Genomic DNA, 16,754 nt, shown 5'->3' on the forward strand with positions numbered 1-16,754 from the left:
GACCCCACACGTCTCAGTCTTCCCACACCCTCCCAACGGAGCACCCACACACACTCCCCTATGGGTCGCTGCTGCTGCTGACGTTATACTTGGGCACCAGTGGAGCAGCAGAAGCTGGAAATAACAGGGTGCTTGGCAGGTTGTTTTTTAAAAATTTATTTACAGGGTGTGGGTGCTGCTTGTTAAAATGCATACCATGAATATCGAATGTACCAAACTAAGTGATGCACAGAGTGCCATTGAAATAGTGCAGCAGTAAGGGTGCTAAAGTTGGATAATTGGTGCAAGTGGGAACAAGGTGAAGTGGAGGAAGAAATACTTCTTTTAAAACAAACTTCAGGGTGCTTATAATTGAATGAAAAGAGAAAATATTGGAAAATGCAGAATTTGGGGAGAGATAAACAGAGTTAATGCTTTGAGTTAAATATGACTTCTGTTCTTCAGGTGATGGTGGAGAGAGAGAAGAGACAAGGTGGAAGTAAATGTAGAGGATGTACAAATTTGCAGCACAGATAGGATCATTTATAAGCAAGATCAAGAGTTCAACCTGAATTGAAATGAAAATTGCTTATTATCACAAGTAGGCTTCAATGAAGTTACTGTGAAAAGCCCCTAGTCGCCACATTCCGGCGCCTGTTCATGGAGGCTGGTATGGGAATTGAACCCCGCGCTGCTGGCCTGCCCTGGTCTGCTATAAAAGCCAGCTATTTAGCCCAGTGTGCTAAACCAGCCCCTAATTGATTGCTTAGCTCATGAAAAGGTGAGGGATGTTACTTATATAGATTTCCAAAGGCATTTTATAAATTCTCTCATAAAAGGCAAAAAGCTAAAGTTGATGCCCATGAAATTGAAGGCAAGTTATTGACTTGATTTGAAAACTGGCTAAGTGGTAAAAGACGGAGGGTCAGATTTTACTGCCCGAGTCGGGACAGAACAGGGGCAGGGTGGCAAAATAAATGGCACCAGCAGCATGTGTATTGGCCTTTTGCCTCCATTCACCACTCTGCTGAACTTTCCATAGGCGGGGCCACGTTAGCTGGGTTCGGTGTGCTGTGTTAAGCTCATTAGAGAGATTATGAGCTTGCCTTTTTGACTTCCTGAGATTGTCATGGGGCAGCAGCTCTTGGGTATTCCGGGAAGCTGACCATCCCCATCCTGATGGGAGCAGGGACAGCAATGTTTCAACAGTTTCATTTGATAAAAGTGTAAGTTTGAACAAATGGAATCTGAGCAACAATGCAATTTCAATAACCAACTTTTCCATACCCTATCCTAGGCCCCAGCTCTCCATGTGTCCGAGCCACTTCAAGGATGAAAATCCTCTCCTCTTTTTTTAAGACAATGCACAAACAGCAGCCACGATAATGGCTGCCAACTCTGGCCAGAACGTGGCTCAGTTCCCTGGTGCTCCCCACATTTCCCTCCTCCATTTCCCCGTCACCGGCCATTAATTGAGTTGCTGACTTGTCTCTAATGTCATTAATACCCAGACCCCGTGAAAATCACATATTGTAAGCATTATCGAGGTAAGCATCAAGTCACAAAAATATATTAATTAATCAAGATTTGGACAAAGCTGTGGCAAATAGATTTAAAAGCAGCAAATGAGAGGTAATCTAAAATGAACTGTGAGTATATAAAGAATAGAACAAGGTATTTTCCAAACGGTGAGAAGCTAGAAACAATGGAAATCCAGAGAAATTTAGGCCAGGTACGTAGACCATTAAAAAGTCATGTTTCAGGTATACAAAGCTCTAATTAGACAAGCAGGAGTACAGTGAGCAGTTTCTGGCTCTACACTGGAGGTAAGATTGAAATGGCCTTTATAGCAATGCAATGCAAGATTTGCTGGAGTATCTGGACTCCAAGGATCCAGCTATGGGGAGAGATTAAACAAATTTGGGCTGCATTCCTCAGAATTAAAAGGTTGTGGTGAGATTTGATCTATATTCAAGCTATCATAGGGAAGAAATAGGGAAAGGTTGGGAGAAACATTTTCTGCCAGTTGGGGAATCTCAGACCGGGGGCATAGTCAAAAGATTAGAGTCAGATCTTTCAGCAATGAAATTAGGAAACATTTCTTCATGCTCAAGGGTGGTAGAAGTTTGGAACTCTTCAGCAGCTAGCAATTGATGTTAGATCGATTGTTCATTTTACAATGGAGAATGATTGCTTTTTGTTCGCTGAAGGTATTATGGAATTTGGGCAAAGACGGGGATATGGAGTTACGTCGCTGATCAGCTATGATGTAACAGTGGAACAAACTCAATGGGCAAATGGCCACTGCCTGTATAATGTCTCTATGTCACTGTGATACTCAATCCACAGAAAATCACAAACTCAGGAAGGGTGGGCAGCTATGTAACAGCAAATTGAAGTAAAACTTTCAATAAAAATGCTGAGATTTTACTGTCATTTCTTACTGATATTAAACACCTTTCTTACATAGATAGATAGAAAAATACAGCACAGAACAGGCCCTTTGGCCCACGATGTTGTGCCGAACCTTTGTCCTAGATTAATCATAGAATTTACAGTGCAGAAGGAGGCCATTCGGCCCATTGAGTCTGCACTGGCTCTTGGAAAGAGCACCCTACCCAAGGTCAACACCTCCACCCAACTCTAAGGGCAATTTTGGACACGAAGGGCAATTTATCAGGGCCAATCCACCTAAGCTGCACATCTTTGGACTGTGGGAGGAAACCGGAGCACCCGGAGGAAACCCACGCGCACACGGGGAGGATGTGCAGACTCCGCACAGACAGTGACCCAAGCCGGAATCGAACCTGGGACCCTGGAGCTGTGAAGCAATTGTGCTATCCACAATGCTACCGTGCTGCCCTTAAGAACAAATTAATCTACACTATATCATTCTACCGTAATCCATGTACCTATCCAATAACTGCTTGAAGGTCCCTAATGTTTCCGACTCAACTACTTCCACAGGCAGTGCATTCCATGCCCCCACTACTCTCTGGGTAAACCACCTACCTCTGACATCCCCCCTATATCTTCCACCATTCACCTCAAATTTATGTCCCCTTGTAATGGTTTGTTCCACCCGGGGAAAAAGTCTCTGACTGTCTACTCTATCTATTCCCCTGATCATCTTATAAACTTCGATCAAGTCACCCCTCATCCTTCTCCGTTCTAATGAGAAAAGGCCTAGCACCCTCAACCTTTCCTCATAAGACCTACTCTCCATTCCAGGCAATATCCTGGTAAATCTCCTTTGCACCTTTTCCAAAGCTTCCACATCCTTCCTAAAATGAGGTGACCAGAACTGTACACAGTACTCCAAATGTGGCCTTACCAAAGTTTTGTACAGCTGCATCATCACCTCACGGCTCTTAAATTCAATCCCTCTGTTAATGCCTTCTTCACAGCTCTATCCACTTGAGTGGCAACTTTCAAAGATGTATGAACATAGACCCCAAGATCTCTCTGCTCCTCCACATTGCCAAGAACTCTACCGTTAACCCTGTATTCCGCATTCATATTTGTCCTTCCAAAATGGACAACCTCTCACTTTTCAGGGTTAAACTCCATCTGCCACTTCTCAGGCCAACTCTGCATCCTATCTATGTCTCTTTGCAGCCGACAACAGCCCTCCTCACTATCCACAACTCCACCAATCTTCGTATCGTCTGCAAATTTACTAACCCACCCTTCAACTCCCTCATCCAAGTCATTAATGAAAATCACAAACAGCAGAGGACCCAGAACTGATCCCTGCGGTACGCCACTGGTAACTGGGATCCAGGCTGAATATTTGCCATCCACCACCACTCTCTGACTTCTATCGGTGAGCCAGTTCATTATTCAACTGGCCAAATTTCCCACTATCCCATGCCTCCTTACACTACATCCACTGCTTTACCTTCATCCACATGCGTCACCTCCTCAAAGAATTCAATAAGACTTGTAAGGCAAGACCTACTACCCCTCACAAATCCGTGCTGACTATTCCTAATCAAGCAGTGTCTTTCCAGATGCTCAGAAATCCTATCCTTCAGTACCCTTTCCATTACTTTGCCTACCACCGAAGTAAGACTAACTGGCCTGTAATTCCCAGGGTTATCCCTAGTCCCTTTTTTGAACAGGGGCACGACATTCGCCACTCTCCAATCCCCTGGTACCACCTCTGTTGACAGTGAGGACGAAAAGATCATTGTCAACGGCTCTGCAATTTACTCTTTTGAGCCTTCCTAACTACACAATAACCGTTGGCTTTTCGTTTCAATTTCTCAGATTTTACAAAAAGGTTACCCTCAGAATCACTTCCATCTTCATTCTTTGTGCACATTTTTTGATGATCAGTTTCTTCTGCTGAACCTGGCTTTCCTTTTGCAGAAGAAATGAAACTCTTGACACCTAGCTCTCCTTTTGTTTGTGTGTGTGGGGTCACTTTTACACTACCAACATGCTGTATGCCCCTACCAACACCAGAGGATGAAGGATGATCCATGTTTGGAATCGCTTTCGTGTTTGTATTGCTGTTTTCTGCTAAGTTAACAGTTTCAGATAGGTGAACACAGTTCCTGCTGTTGAGGATCATTTCACCATCATTTTCCGAATGCATTTTCTCATGATCTTCATGCTCCTTCAAAGCACCAGGAATCTGATCTCCTAGAGGAAATACTTCTTGCATTTTGCAACTTTGAACAGTTTCCAATATTGTTTTTTTTTGGGTAGTCTGTTGGTTGAAAGGTATTTTCAGGAACTGATTTTCACCGTCAAATACTTCTCCATCTTCATCATTTGAACTGTAGGTGCTAGGTCTTTGATTTCTAATCCTATCATATTCATTTCTGCTATCCTTTTTTACATTGTCTGTCAGCTCATGATCTTTTAAAGCCTGCTGGATGGCATGACGAGTTCCTGCCGACAAATTGAAATTTTTGGCAGCGACGTTTACCGAATGCGAAGTACTGCCACACTCAATAGGAAATAAGTTGCTGTCTTGTCTAAATTCCATTTCCTCATCGGAGCTACTTTCTAACATGGCTGCCTGTATAGCAAGCATAGTCCGTGGGGAAGCAGGGGCAGCACCATTATCACTCTGAGCTGCGGATGCGCTTGCTGTGAGAGGAGAGGATGAACTTAAATCGTTGAATGGCTCCCAACCAGTGTTTGAGACCAGCTCTGCAGCTGCTGAATTGGTCATTTTCTCTGGTGCAGTATTCTGCTGATTTACCTCCTTATCTTCACTGCTTTTTGACTGGATTCCTAGAAATTCAAGAAATACACATGGATAATAGATTTTACAAAAAGGTTACCCTCAGAACTCATTTTCAATGCTTCTGGCATACAGATTTTTGAAATGTGAAGTACATACTAATACAAATCGTCGATGCACATTATTTGCATAATATTTCTAATTACCATGAGCATATTTATTCGCTTTATGGAGCTTTAACGAACCTCAATCAGATGTTCGGCTCTGTCATAGCTCAGTTGGCTGGACAGCTGGTTTATGATAGAGTGCAAGGCCAGCAGCGCAGGTTCAATTCCTGTACTGGCTGAGGTTATTCATGAAGGCCCAGCCTTCTCAACCTTGCACCTCACTTGAGCTTGGTGATTCTCAGGTTACATCACCATCAATCAGCTCTCCGCCTCAAAGGGGAAAACAGCCTATGGTCATCTGGGACGATGGCGACTTTAGTCTCAGGCTATTACAGATAAAATATGAAATAAACCATTAAATCACACAAAAACGTTTACACTTTCATCTACTACTCGTTGCCATATTCAGGTTTTATGGACGCGATTTACCGGCTGTGTCCCACCGGAATCAGGGCGGGATGTGACCGGGAGATCGTCAGTTCTGAGGGTAACCTGGCCGTTACGATCCCGCCCACAATGGGCTGGGACCCAATATCGCATGGCTGAGTTAAAAAATCCACTTAATCGTGCTGATGCCGGACTAAACGGCCACCTGGTGGCACTGCCAAGATGCCAGGTTTGCAGTGCCAGGGCAAGCTGGCATTTTGCCCACACCAGCATCAGGCCCAGGGATGCCCTGCTGGTATGTGGTGGTGTGCGCTTGGGGAGCCCCCCCAACAGGTGGGTTGGGGCATTGGGTCGTCACGAGACCTGTTGCTTCCTGCAATGAGGAGCCCCCATGTAGGATATAGGGCTAAATGCAGTCTCAGCGGGACATTCCCCACCAAGGGCCGAAGAAAAAAACTGAGTTTTTGATTTTCACTGCGTGTTGTAATTAGGAGCAACTAACATACCCCACCCCCACCCCATACCAGAAGCTAAGATTCCTGCACATCCCGACTCCCCAAAGCCTGTAAATAATTTTACTTAGCGTTACTAAAGCTTTGAATGAAAAAGACACCATAAGTGCAGCTGAATTGCAAATACAATATTTTAATTAAAAATCTATTATTGATACATCACAATCACTTGTACAATTATATTTACTGCACCTTTTATCAGAATATAGTGTGAAGCATCTTCTGACACAAGCCGTCTAGTTTCTATGTCCTTTATGAATCCTCCCTCACTGTTGCACTCCATTTGAATTTGCCCGCAGTATTGCTTATTCATCTCTTTTTGAACGCCTTCAATATGTTGGTTAAATCTGTTGCGTTTAAGGAGACCAGCCAGCTGATACTGGGAAAAATCTGTTGACTCCTTTGAAAAGAATAGTAACAAGATTTACTAAAACAAATTTCTGCTTTGACATGAAAAAAATCTTGACTTCTGGATTGGCCATGCTAAATTGCCCCTTAATTGGGGAAATTAAAAAAAAAAAAATGATAATGTTTAAAAAAAAGAAAAGCACGGCTTTGTCACAATTTATTCTAACAGCCAGTCCCTATTATATCATCCATCTCCTGCCTGGGTAGTAGACCATTACTTATTTCATAAAGATATGGCAGCCATAATTCAAGAGCCCCATAACAACATAAAATACCTAAGTAACCGATAGAAATGGTACACTAAAGGGCGGCACGGCGACACAGTGGTTTGCACCGCTGCTTCACGGCCCTGAGGACCCGGGGGAGAGAAAGACGAGTGGGAGGTGGAACCGGGTGAGGAATGTGCAACGAGGCCTGGGTGTCCTTGTACACCAGTTACTGAAAGTAACCATGGAGGTGTAGCAGACGGTAAAGGTGGCAAATGGTATGTTGGCCTTCATCGCGAGAGGATTTGCATACCGCAGCAGGGATGTCTTGCTGCAATTGTACAGGGCCTTGGGCATCAAGCTGGCATTTTGCCCACGCCAGGATCAGGCCCAGGGATGCCCTGCTGGTATGTGGCGGTGTGCGCTTGGGGAGCCCCCCCAACAGGTGGGTTGGGGCGTTGGGTCGTCACGAGACCTGTCGCTTCCTGCAATGAGGAGCGCCCGTGTAGGATATGGGGAATATTGTGTGCAGTTTTGGTCTCCTTATCTGAGGAAGGATGTTCTTGCTATGGAGTGCAGCAAAGGTTTACCAGACTGATTCCTGGTTTGGCAGGACTGACACACTAGTCGGTTAGGATTATATTCACTGGAGTTTAGAAGACTGAGGGGGGATCTTATAGAAACCTATAAAATTCTAACAGGACTAGACAGGGTAAATGCAGGAAGGATGCTCCCGATGGCTAGAACCAGGGGTCACAGTCGAAGGACATGGAATAAACCATTTAGGACTGAGATAAGGAGAAATGTCTTCACCCAGAGAGTGGTGAGCCTGTGGAATTCTCTACCGCAGAAAGCAGTTGAGGTCAAAGCATTGCATGTTTCCGAGAAGAAGTTAGGTATAACACTTGGAGTGAAAGGGATCAAAGGGGGTGGAAAGCGGGAACAGGTTACTGAGTTGGATGATCAGCCATGATCATAATCGATGATGGAGCACGCTTGAAGCGCTGAATTGTCTACTCCGGCTCCTATTTTCTATGTTACCACAGGTTTGGCTGAAGTTTCCAGACCCAGCTCAGAGTCAGAGATTTTTGTGGAGGTTTGCAGGGAGCAAGGAAATTGCCCATTGGAAGCGGAATCTCTCCGGGCAATTCCCATGGAGATTTGACGATATGGCCCAATTCTTTGCCAGTTTAGTATGTTTAGAATCCGTATATTTCAAAAACTAATGGGACAGATTTCAACAAAACTTTGGACACATATAGGGTATGGCCCACAGAAGAAATTATTATTTTTTGGTGAAGATGTGTAGCTGGATCCATATGCTGGAATTTTTGAAAGGAACTGTTAACATTGGGAGATAGGGCAAATTGGGTTGTGGGTTGTTTTATTTTGGATGCCAATTTACAAGCCACAGTAAAGCATTGCATCAAACAAATAAAACTTTTCGGCATCAAGCCATCGACTATTCGAGATGTCAGCATGAGATAGAAAAGTCAGCATGAGACAGAAAAGTTGAAGTCGCAACTCCAGATCTGGAGGGATCTGACGTCCCTATGGAGCTGTAGAATCAAAGAATACGGTGGAAGCTGAGGTAGATTGGGGTGAACTGGGCAAAGTTGCGAAAGAATACGGCAATCGGGAGAAAATCGAGAGGCATGACCCTCCTCATCCTTGGTCTGAACATCCTAGCCCCAGTCCCTCTGGGAGAACCAATTCCCATGAACACCCTCACAACGACACAGACTGAAGCCATGGAGTTTGATATGCTATATACAGTGGCTCAGTTATCAGAAATAGCAAAAACGATCCCGGTATTTGAACCACCTGCAGATCCTCACAAGTTATTTAATTATGTCCATCAACGGGAGGGTTCTTCAGTTTATATGCGGATGAGGAGAGGAAACTCTTGTTGATATGTGGGTTCGGCTGTTCACTCAGCTTTACCAGACACAGGGGGAACACTTAGGAAACACTTAGGGCAGCACTGTGGCTTCATAGCACCGGGGTCCCAGGTTCGATTGCCCGCTGGGTCACTATCTCTGTGGAGTCTGCACGTTCTCCCCGTGTCTGCGTGGGTTTCCTCCGGATGCTCCTGTTTCCTCCCACAGTCCAAAGATGTGCAGGTTAGGTGGATTGGCCATGATAAATTGCCTTTAGTGACCAAAAAAGTTAGTAGGGGTTATTGGGTTACGGGGATAGGGTGGAAGTGCGGGGTTGGTGCAGACTCCATGGGCCGAATGGCCTCCTTCTGCACTATGTTCTATGAAATGAAAACGGCCTTACTTAAAGCTGTGGCATACAGTAAAGAGGACGCGACAGAAGGTCTGAATGTGTGTAGGCATAGGAAAGGGGAACATCAGTCGTCCTTTGCTAACTGCCTGTGGACATGAATGCTCCGAGGCTGCGACACTACAGTTAAGAGAATCAGAACACCTACCCATCTCAGTTATGAAGGGGACCAGCATGATTGTCAGATCTTGACAGCGAACGATCCCAAGGGGCCGTCTGTGCCAAAACAAAAAGTGGGAAGGCCCGGGGCATCAAGGCCCATGCCGGGCTGCCACCCCTACCCTTAAAATGTTTTGTTGCGGCACAGAGGCCGGATGAGGATTTGAAACAAATCAGGGATGGAGTGTTTAAGGCATCGTACAACAGATGGAAAGCTAACATAGAGATAAGGACGGTCTTGTCCTTAAGAACGGGAGATGTGGCACAAATGGACCTTGTGGGCCTCTTGCTATCATGTAAGGGGGGATGGATTACAAATACATTTTGATACCTTTAGTAAATGGATTGAAGCATTCCCTATCAGGATGAACATGACAAAAGTTGCAGCCAATGTGCCGGTACAGCAGATGTTCACTAGATGGGGACTCATCAGCAACACTGAATCAGACCAAGGAACTAATTTCACCACCCAGGTGATGCAGAATATAATGACCCTATTCACAATGAAACAGGAATTCCACATAGCCTATTCGCCACAGTCTGGCGGTACACTGGAAAGAAAGAAATTACCCTTGAAAAACATGATTTGGAAAACTGTCAAACAAAATAACTACTTGAAATGCAGTTCTGCCCTTTGTCTTAAAGATAGTACGAAAAACTGTCTCCACCTCAGCAGGTTTTACTCCCCATGTCCTGATGATAGGTCGGCCCACGACAGGAGTGGAACCTTTGGGATTGGATCTGTCAGAGCCACAATTAACAGCTCTCTATCAGCCATGAAAAGGTTGTACAACAATTGATGGATAATACCCAAGCTACCCATTTAGCAGCTGCAGTTAAAGTGGGAAAGAAAAAAAAGGGCAGCAAAGCATATTTTGATGAGAAGGTCAAGCCTGTGGAGATTGAGAAAAAAAGCCATGCTTCAAATTCAAATTCAAATTCACCAACCTGGAACGTTTTTGTCCCCTAAATGGACCACATTCTATAGTAAATAAAACAAGGCCCTCGGTGTACAATAAAGTCTTGTTAGACTCTGGTAAAACCGGGTGGTACTATGTGAACCAGTTAAAGCTATTCAACCCTTAGGGTAATTCCCCATGTGTTGCTGGATGTGGGTGAGGAAGATGCAGTTCCACATTCTGCTCCTCCACCAGTAGAGAATGAACCATCGGCGGGTGCTGCTGCTAGCTCTAATCAGGCGACAGGTGTGCAGAAGCACCAAAAGGCAAAATCTCGAAGGGGATACATAAGAACATAAGAACTAGGAGCAGGAGTAGGCCATCTGGCCCCTCGAGCCTGCTCCACCATTCAATGAGATCATGGCTGATCTTTTGTGGACTCAGCTCCACTTTCCGGCCCGAACACCATAACCCTTAATCCCTTTATTCTTCAAAAAACTATCTATCTTTATCTTAAAAAAGATACTCCAGGATGTGAGAGAGAAAGAAGGGAAATGAGAGCCGATTAATCCAATAAAGGTCCTAGTGAAGAATACATTTTAGGATTGGCTAGCAAAGATCAAAACTGTCAATAAGAGCATATACTATATTGATCTCAATCATTGGTACAGAAATATGGACTGGGAAACATACTTGGTGATTATGAGTGTGATAAATCTCAGAACTGGTGGAGCCATACATAGCATGAACAGAGATAACCATCAATGAAACTTTCGCCATGATGTCCGGGACTCATGAAGAAGTAACCGAAAAAGCATTGGGAGTTAGATGCCATTCATACCATGGACAATACAGACATCACACATAAAAGCCAACAAACCTGCCAAAATTCTTACCTCGTGTACTAATGTAGATGCATATACGATCGTTACGATACCATTAAATAGAAACGTGCATATAAATTGTCATTTAGAATTTCCCAAACTCATGCCCATGGAATGGTCAGAACAGCTAATTATCTCAGCTAATAGATGGACGAGGAGCCTCCTTTAGACATCAGAGGTTAAAGATGGGTGTACGGACTCCAAATCTAATTGGAAAAGGCAGGACCAGACTTCAGATATATACAGACAGGCCAGATGCGTAAGCACAATAGGTGTTTATAAAGTGGGATAGGGTATTAGACTCAACCTCCCCTACCACTGTCCACACAACCCCACTTCGTACGGTCCCTGCACCACCGGTTGAATGTCCAGAAATGGTCTCAGGACCTGAGAATGGTATTGTTTTGAGGAATTTGGAAAAAGACTGTGATAAGGTACACCATGAATTACGACCAGTAGTTTTAAATATTACATAAATAGGCCTCCTGGATTGTTGTCCTACCCAGATCGAGAGATTACATAATCGACAGACTAAAATATTGTTAGGCCTATGGAATGGTGGAAAAAAGAACTGAAGAAAGAGGGGTGTGGTAAGTGATGCGACAACCATGTACAGTACAGAAATGACTACTGTTAAGACTTTAGGTTTGCAAAATCTGGATTGAGAATTCTGACAAGACAAGTGAAAAATATATTCGGGAAATTAAACAAAAACATTAAACAAGAAACTGAGGGAAATAAAGAAATAAATCCAGCAGGATTAGATATTGTGAAAATACTGGCAGGACATACAAAAACGATTGACCAGATTATAAAAGAGAAAGCGAATGATTCAGACCAGAATCAGAATTGAATTCTTCGCAGTATTTATGAAAGTTGATGTTAGAGCAATTGAGGGAAAATTTAGAAGACGTGAATAACGTGGATTAGCAATGAGCAGTTATGGGGCGGCACAGTGGTTAGCACTGCTGCCTCATGGCGCCAAGGACCTGGGGCAAAATTCTCCGTTATCGGCGGAAAGTCCGCCGATCGGCGCAAAAAATGGCGCAAATCCGACTTGCGTCACGTCGGAAAAATGGTTCGATAGTCTCCGGCCCGAAATGGGCTAGCAGCGACGTAACGGGATCCGCGCTTGCGCAGTGGTTCACGCCGTGCAGCGTCATACGCGCTGCACGGCGTGACGGCTCATAAGGCCGCGCTGCTCCCCCCCACCCGACCGGAACACCCGACTGCAACACTCGACTGGATGGCTGGCCGTCGCTCAGCCCCGAGGTTCGAGTCACGCGATGTGGAGGCGCTCCTGGACGCGGTGGAGCAGAGGAGGGACGCCCTGTATCCCGGGCACGGCCGCAGAGTTGCCCCACGCCACAGCCGGCGTCTGTGGAGGGAAGTGGCAGAGGCCGTCACCGCTGTGGCCCTGACACCACGGACAGGCACCCAGTGCCACAAGAAGGTGAACGACCTCGTCAGAGCAGGCAGGGTGAGCCTCCCCCATATCCCCCCCCTCCCCCCCCTCCCCCATATCCCCAAGTGAATCCAGCCCTAACCTTAACCTCTGCAATGCACGCGCAACCGATGGCGTGCATTCATATACCTGCCTAACACTGTTGCCTTTTACCCCTGCCCCCCCCCCCCCCCTCCCCCCCACAGGAGAAGCGCGCACACAACAAAAGGGAGCATGTGAGGACTGGAGGAGGGCCCGCTGATGAGAGGCCACTGACCGTACACGAGGAAAGGGCCCTGGAACTGGCTGGCGGACCTGAGGACCGGGAGGTTGCTGATGCAGAGGTCGGGGGCGTACTAGCGAGTGAGCCACCGACAGCCCGTCCCCATATCCCCCTCCCCCGTATCACCTGATCACTGCCTGATGTCTAACCATGCATGCTTCATTGTGTATCGCAGGACCAAACGTCCAGGCACTCATCCCCGCAGATGCAGACCACCCGCAGGATGCCCCTCGGAGACCACAGGAGACGGAGAGACCCGCACCCTCCAGCATGCGACGCCCGCAGGATGCCCCTCGGAGACCACAGGAGACGGAGAGACCCGCACCCTCCAGCATGCGACGCCCGCAGGATGCCCCTCGGAGACCACGGGAGACGAAGAGACCCGGACCCTCCAGCATGCGACGCCCGCAGGATGCCCCTCGGAGACCACAGGAGACGGAGAGACCCGCACCCTCCAGCATGCGACGCCCGCAGGATGCCCCTCGCACACCACGGGAGACGGAGAGACCTGGAGCAACAGGGAGACGACACCCCCGTCACGTGCGGGAGCGACCACCCAGCGACTGGGGGGGGGGGGGGGGGGGGGGCAGCCACAGGCCCCCGTCACATCCGAGCCAGGACACCACTACCCAGGACTCCACTACCCGGGACACCCCTACCCGGGACACCCCTACCCGGGACACCCCTACCCGGGACACCCCTACCCGGGACACCCCTACCCGGGACACCCCTACCCGGGACAGCACTACCCGGGAAGACGAAATACCGGACAGTGACTCAGAGTGGATGGGTGGAGACGAACCCCCACCCCAAAGTGCCATGGACTCAGAGTGGGACGAAGAGCACGACACAACGCCACTGCTGTCACCAACACCCTCCACCATCGCAGAAACACTCACCACGGTTGGGCACTTTAGTGATGAGGCGTCTGGTACACTCACTGGTGCGCACAACACAGCCGTCCCAGTACAGCAGGTGGAGGTAGGAGCAGCAGAGGGACCGGGCGGTCGGAGGGCAGCCCAGCCCAAGCGAACATCTGCCGCCCAGATGGATCCCGGGTTCCTGCAGTTACCACACCCACACATAGATCCGATGCAACCACCGACCCGGAGACGAGCGAAGAGGGTGACGGGCGGCTTGCGGCGGTCGCAGGTGGAGGAGTCCACCCGCATCCAGGAGCTGGGAGTGGTGCCGGTCATGCGTGCCACCCAGGCCGACACCGCACGGATGGCGTCCGCGGTGGAGGCAATGGGTGCGACGGTGTCAGACATGGGGAACGGTTTGCGAGGCCTGGGGCCTTCCGTGCAGGCGGCGTCTGTGGCCCAGGAAATGGCTGCCCTCTCACAGGAGGCCATGAGCCAGTGCCAGCGCCAGATGGCAGAGGCGCTCAACGCCATAGCCCAGTCTCTGCAGGCCATGGCCCAGTCTCTGCAGGCCATCGCTGAGGGCATCGGCGCCAGTGGCCATGTGCGAGCCGACGTCGCACTGTCACAGACAGGGTTTGCCAACCCCCTGGGCTCCATGGCTGCAAACCTGCAGACCCCTGTCGATACCAGCACAGGCCTCCAGGACTGGCAGTGCCAGATGTCAGGGGGGCGTCGGATGGCCAGTCCGTTCGCATCCCCCACCCATGTAGAGGCCTGGGGGCCATCGGGCACCCCGAGGGAGGAGAAGGTGGTGTGGTCCGTCCCGGCTTCCTCTGTAGGGGAGGTCCCGGTACACCGCGACACCTCGGACTCCCCCCCCTTCCGTCCCAGGTGCATCGGGTGGGCAACGGGCAGGACAGGCTGGCAGCTCGCCATCCCAGTCGCCCGGGCCGCAGCCTGGCCCATCTAGGCCAGGACGCCCCAGGAAACGGCCGCCAAAGGGATCCAGTGTCAGAGGGCAGGAATCACAGGAGTCCACCTCCAGTTCTGCTGTACCGTCTGGGGAACCAATTAGACGTAGTCAAAGGGCCCGTAAGGCCAAACAATTAGACACTGAGTAAGTTGGCACGGGTGCAGGGCACAGATGAGTTTTAGGGGCTAGGGCACGTGCATGAACTCCTTTGGTTATTAAAGTCAATGTTACACCTACCGAAGCTGCCTTTGTGCTCTGTCGAAAGTGTGCGGGGGTGTCATGTACGTTGAGCGCAAGTGTGTGTGTGAGGGGTGGTCTTACCTCAGCCCCAGGTGAGTCTGCCCCCTTTCCCCTGGGCTGCCATCAACATCCCCCGGGCAGAGGACGGGACCGCGTGCTGCAGTGTCACAGCCGCATGCAGGGATGGTCCGGGTGGATGGTGGTACTGTGGCCATGGGTCAGACATAGTCCAACGATGTAGAGCCAGGAGCTCATCGCAGGGCGGGTTGTCATCATCCTCCATGGCCTGCGATAGACACGCGCGTCCACCCACAACTGTGTGAGCCCGGCCCGTTGTGCCACAGGTGTATCGGCAATGGAGGGGGGGGGGGGGGGGGGTGGTGGTGTGCATGCGGGTGGGGTGGGTGGGGTTGGGGAGGGGGGTGAGGGTGCTGGGTGGGTGGAGGGTGTGGGTGGTCGGCTGTTGCCATGGTGTGCGGCCATACTACCCGATTCGCACGCCCATCTAGTCAGTGAAGCGGGCGTCTATCAGTCTGTCCCGTGCCTGCTGGGCCAGCCGGTAACGGTGGACAGCCACCCGCCTGTGTCTACCCCGTCTGCCCTGACCATTGCCCCTATCCCCCTCATCTGGGGAGGACTGGGCCTCTTCCTGCTGCTCCTCCACTCCGCCCTCCTCTGCCTGGTGCATATCGCCCCTCTGCTGGGCTATGTTGTGCAGGACGCAGCACACCACAATGATGCGGCCGACCCTATCTGACCGATACTGGAGGGCGCCCCCAGAGAGGTCCAGGCACCTGAAACGCATCTTCAGCACGCCAAAGCACCTCTCGATCACTCCCCTTGTCGCTACATGGGCATCATTGTAGCGGTTCTCCGCCTCATTGCGTGGCCTCCGTATAGGCGTCATCAGCCACGATCGCAATGGGTAGCCCCTGTCGCCCAGCAACCAGCCCCTCAGCCGGGGATGGCGTCCCTCGTACATGCCGGGGATGGATGACCGCGACAACACGAATGAGTCGTGTACACCGCCTGGGTGACAGGCGCAGACGTGCAGGATCATCATGCGGTGGTCGCAGACCACCTGTACGTTCATCGAATAGGTCCCCTTCCTATTAGTGAACACGGCCCTGTTATCTGCACGTGGCCGCACGGCGACGTGCATCCCATCGATCGCACCCTGGACCATGGGGAACCCGGCCACGGCAGAGAAGCCCACGGCCCGGGCATCTTGGCTGGCTCGGTCCACGGGGAAGCGGATGTAGTGGTGCGCCATGGCATCTAGGGCATCTGTCACTGCCCGGATGCACCGGTGCACCGATGTCTGCGATATGCCGGACAGGTCCCCACTCGGTGCCTGAAATGACCCCGTTGCATAAAAGTTCAGGGCCACCGTAACCTTGACGGACACGGGGAGAGGGTGTCCCCCGCCAGTGCCACGCGGTGACAGGTGTGCCAGCAGGTGGAAGATGTGTGCCACGGTTTCCCGCCTCATCCGGAGTCTCCTCCTGCATTCCCGGTCCGTGAGGTCCTGGTATGACTGCCGGTACACACGGGGCGCCCTCGGGTGCCTCCGTTGCCGTGGGGCCGCGACGTCCTCCTCCCCCTCCTCGTCCTGTCGGTCAGGTGTCCCTCCAGCCTGGGCGGCTGCCGCCTGCCCCTCTGCGGCAGCCTGCGCCGCCTCTCTGGCACGCTCCTCCTCCTCATCCAGTGCAACATAGACATGAGCGGCTGCCACCACGGCGGCCAACATCGCTGGATGATCTGAAAACATGACGGCCTGGTGGGGGGAGGGGAACGACGACATGTCATCATTGCCCATATCCCCTCCTCCCCCCAGCCAGGTGGCATGGACCGCATG

The 16,754-nt window shown here is 49.8% G+C and overlaps 1 protein-coding gene across 1 annotated transcript in view; it reads right to left on the reverse strand.

Annotated features, from left to right (window-relative positions):
- ercc5 (excision repair cross-complementation group 5) overlaps positions 1 to 16,754 on the reverse strand; it is a 211,813-nt gene that overhangs the window by 28,856 nt on the left and 166,203 nt on the right. Inside the window, exons 18-19 of the mRNA XM_072475900.1 lie at positions 6,438 to 6,645; positions 4,270 to 5,229 (exon numbers count right to left, since the gene is read on the reverse strand). Of these exons, the coding sequence (XP_072332001.1) occupies positions 4,270 to 5,229; positions 6,438 to 6,645 (1,168 nt within the window). The remainder of the gene's footprint in view (positions 1 to 4,269; positions 5,230 to 6,437; positions 6,646 to 16,754) is intronic.

The sequence above is a fragment of the Scyliorhinus torazame genome, chromosome 15, assembly GCF_047496885.1.
Source record: "Scyliorhinus torazame isolate Kashiwa2021f chromosome 15, sScyTor2.1, whole genome shotgun sequence".
NCBI classification, from domain to species: Eukaryota; Metazoa; Chordata; class Chondrichthyes; order Carcharhiniformes; family Scyliorhinidae; genus Scyliorhinus; species Scyliorhinus torazame.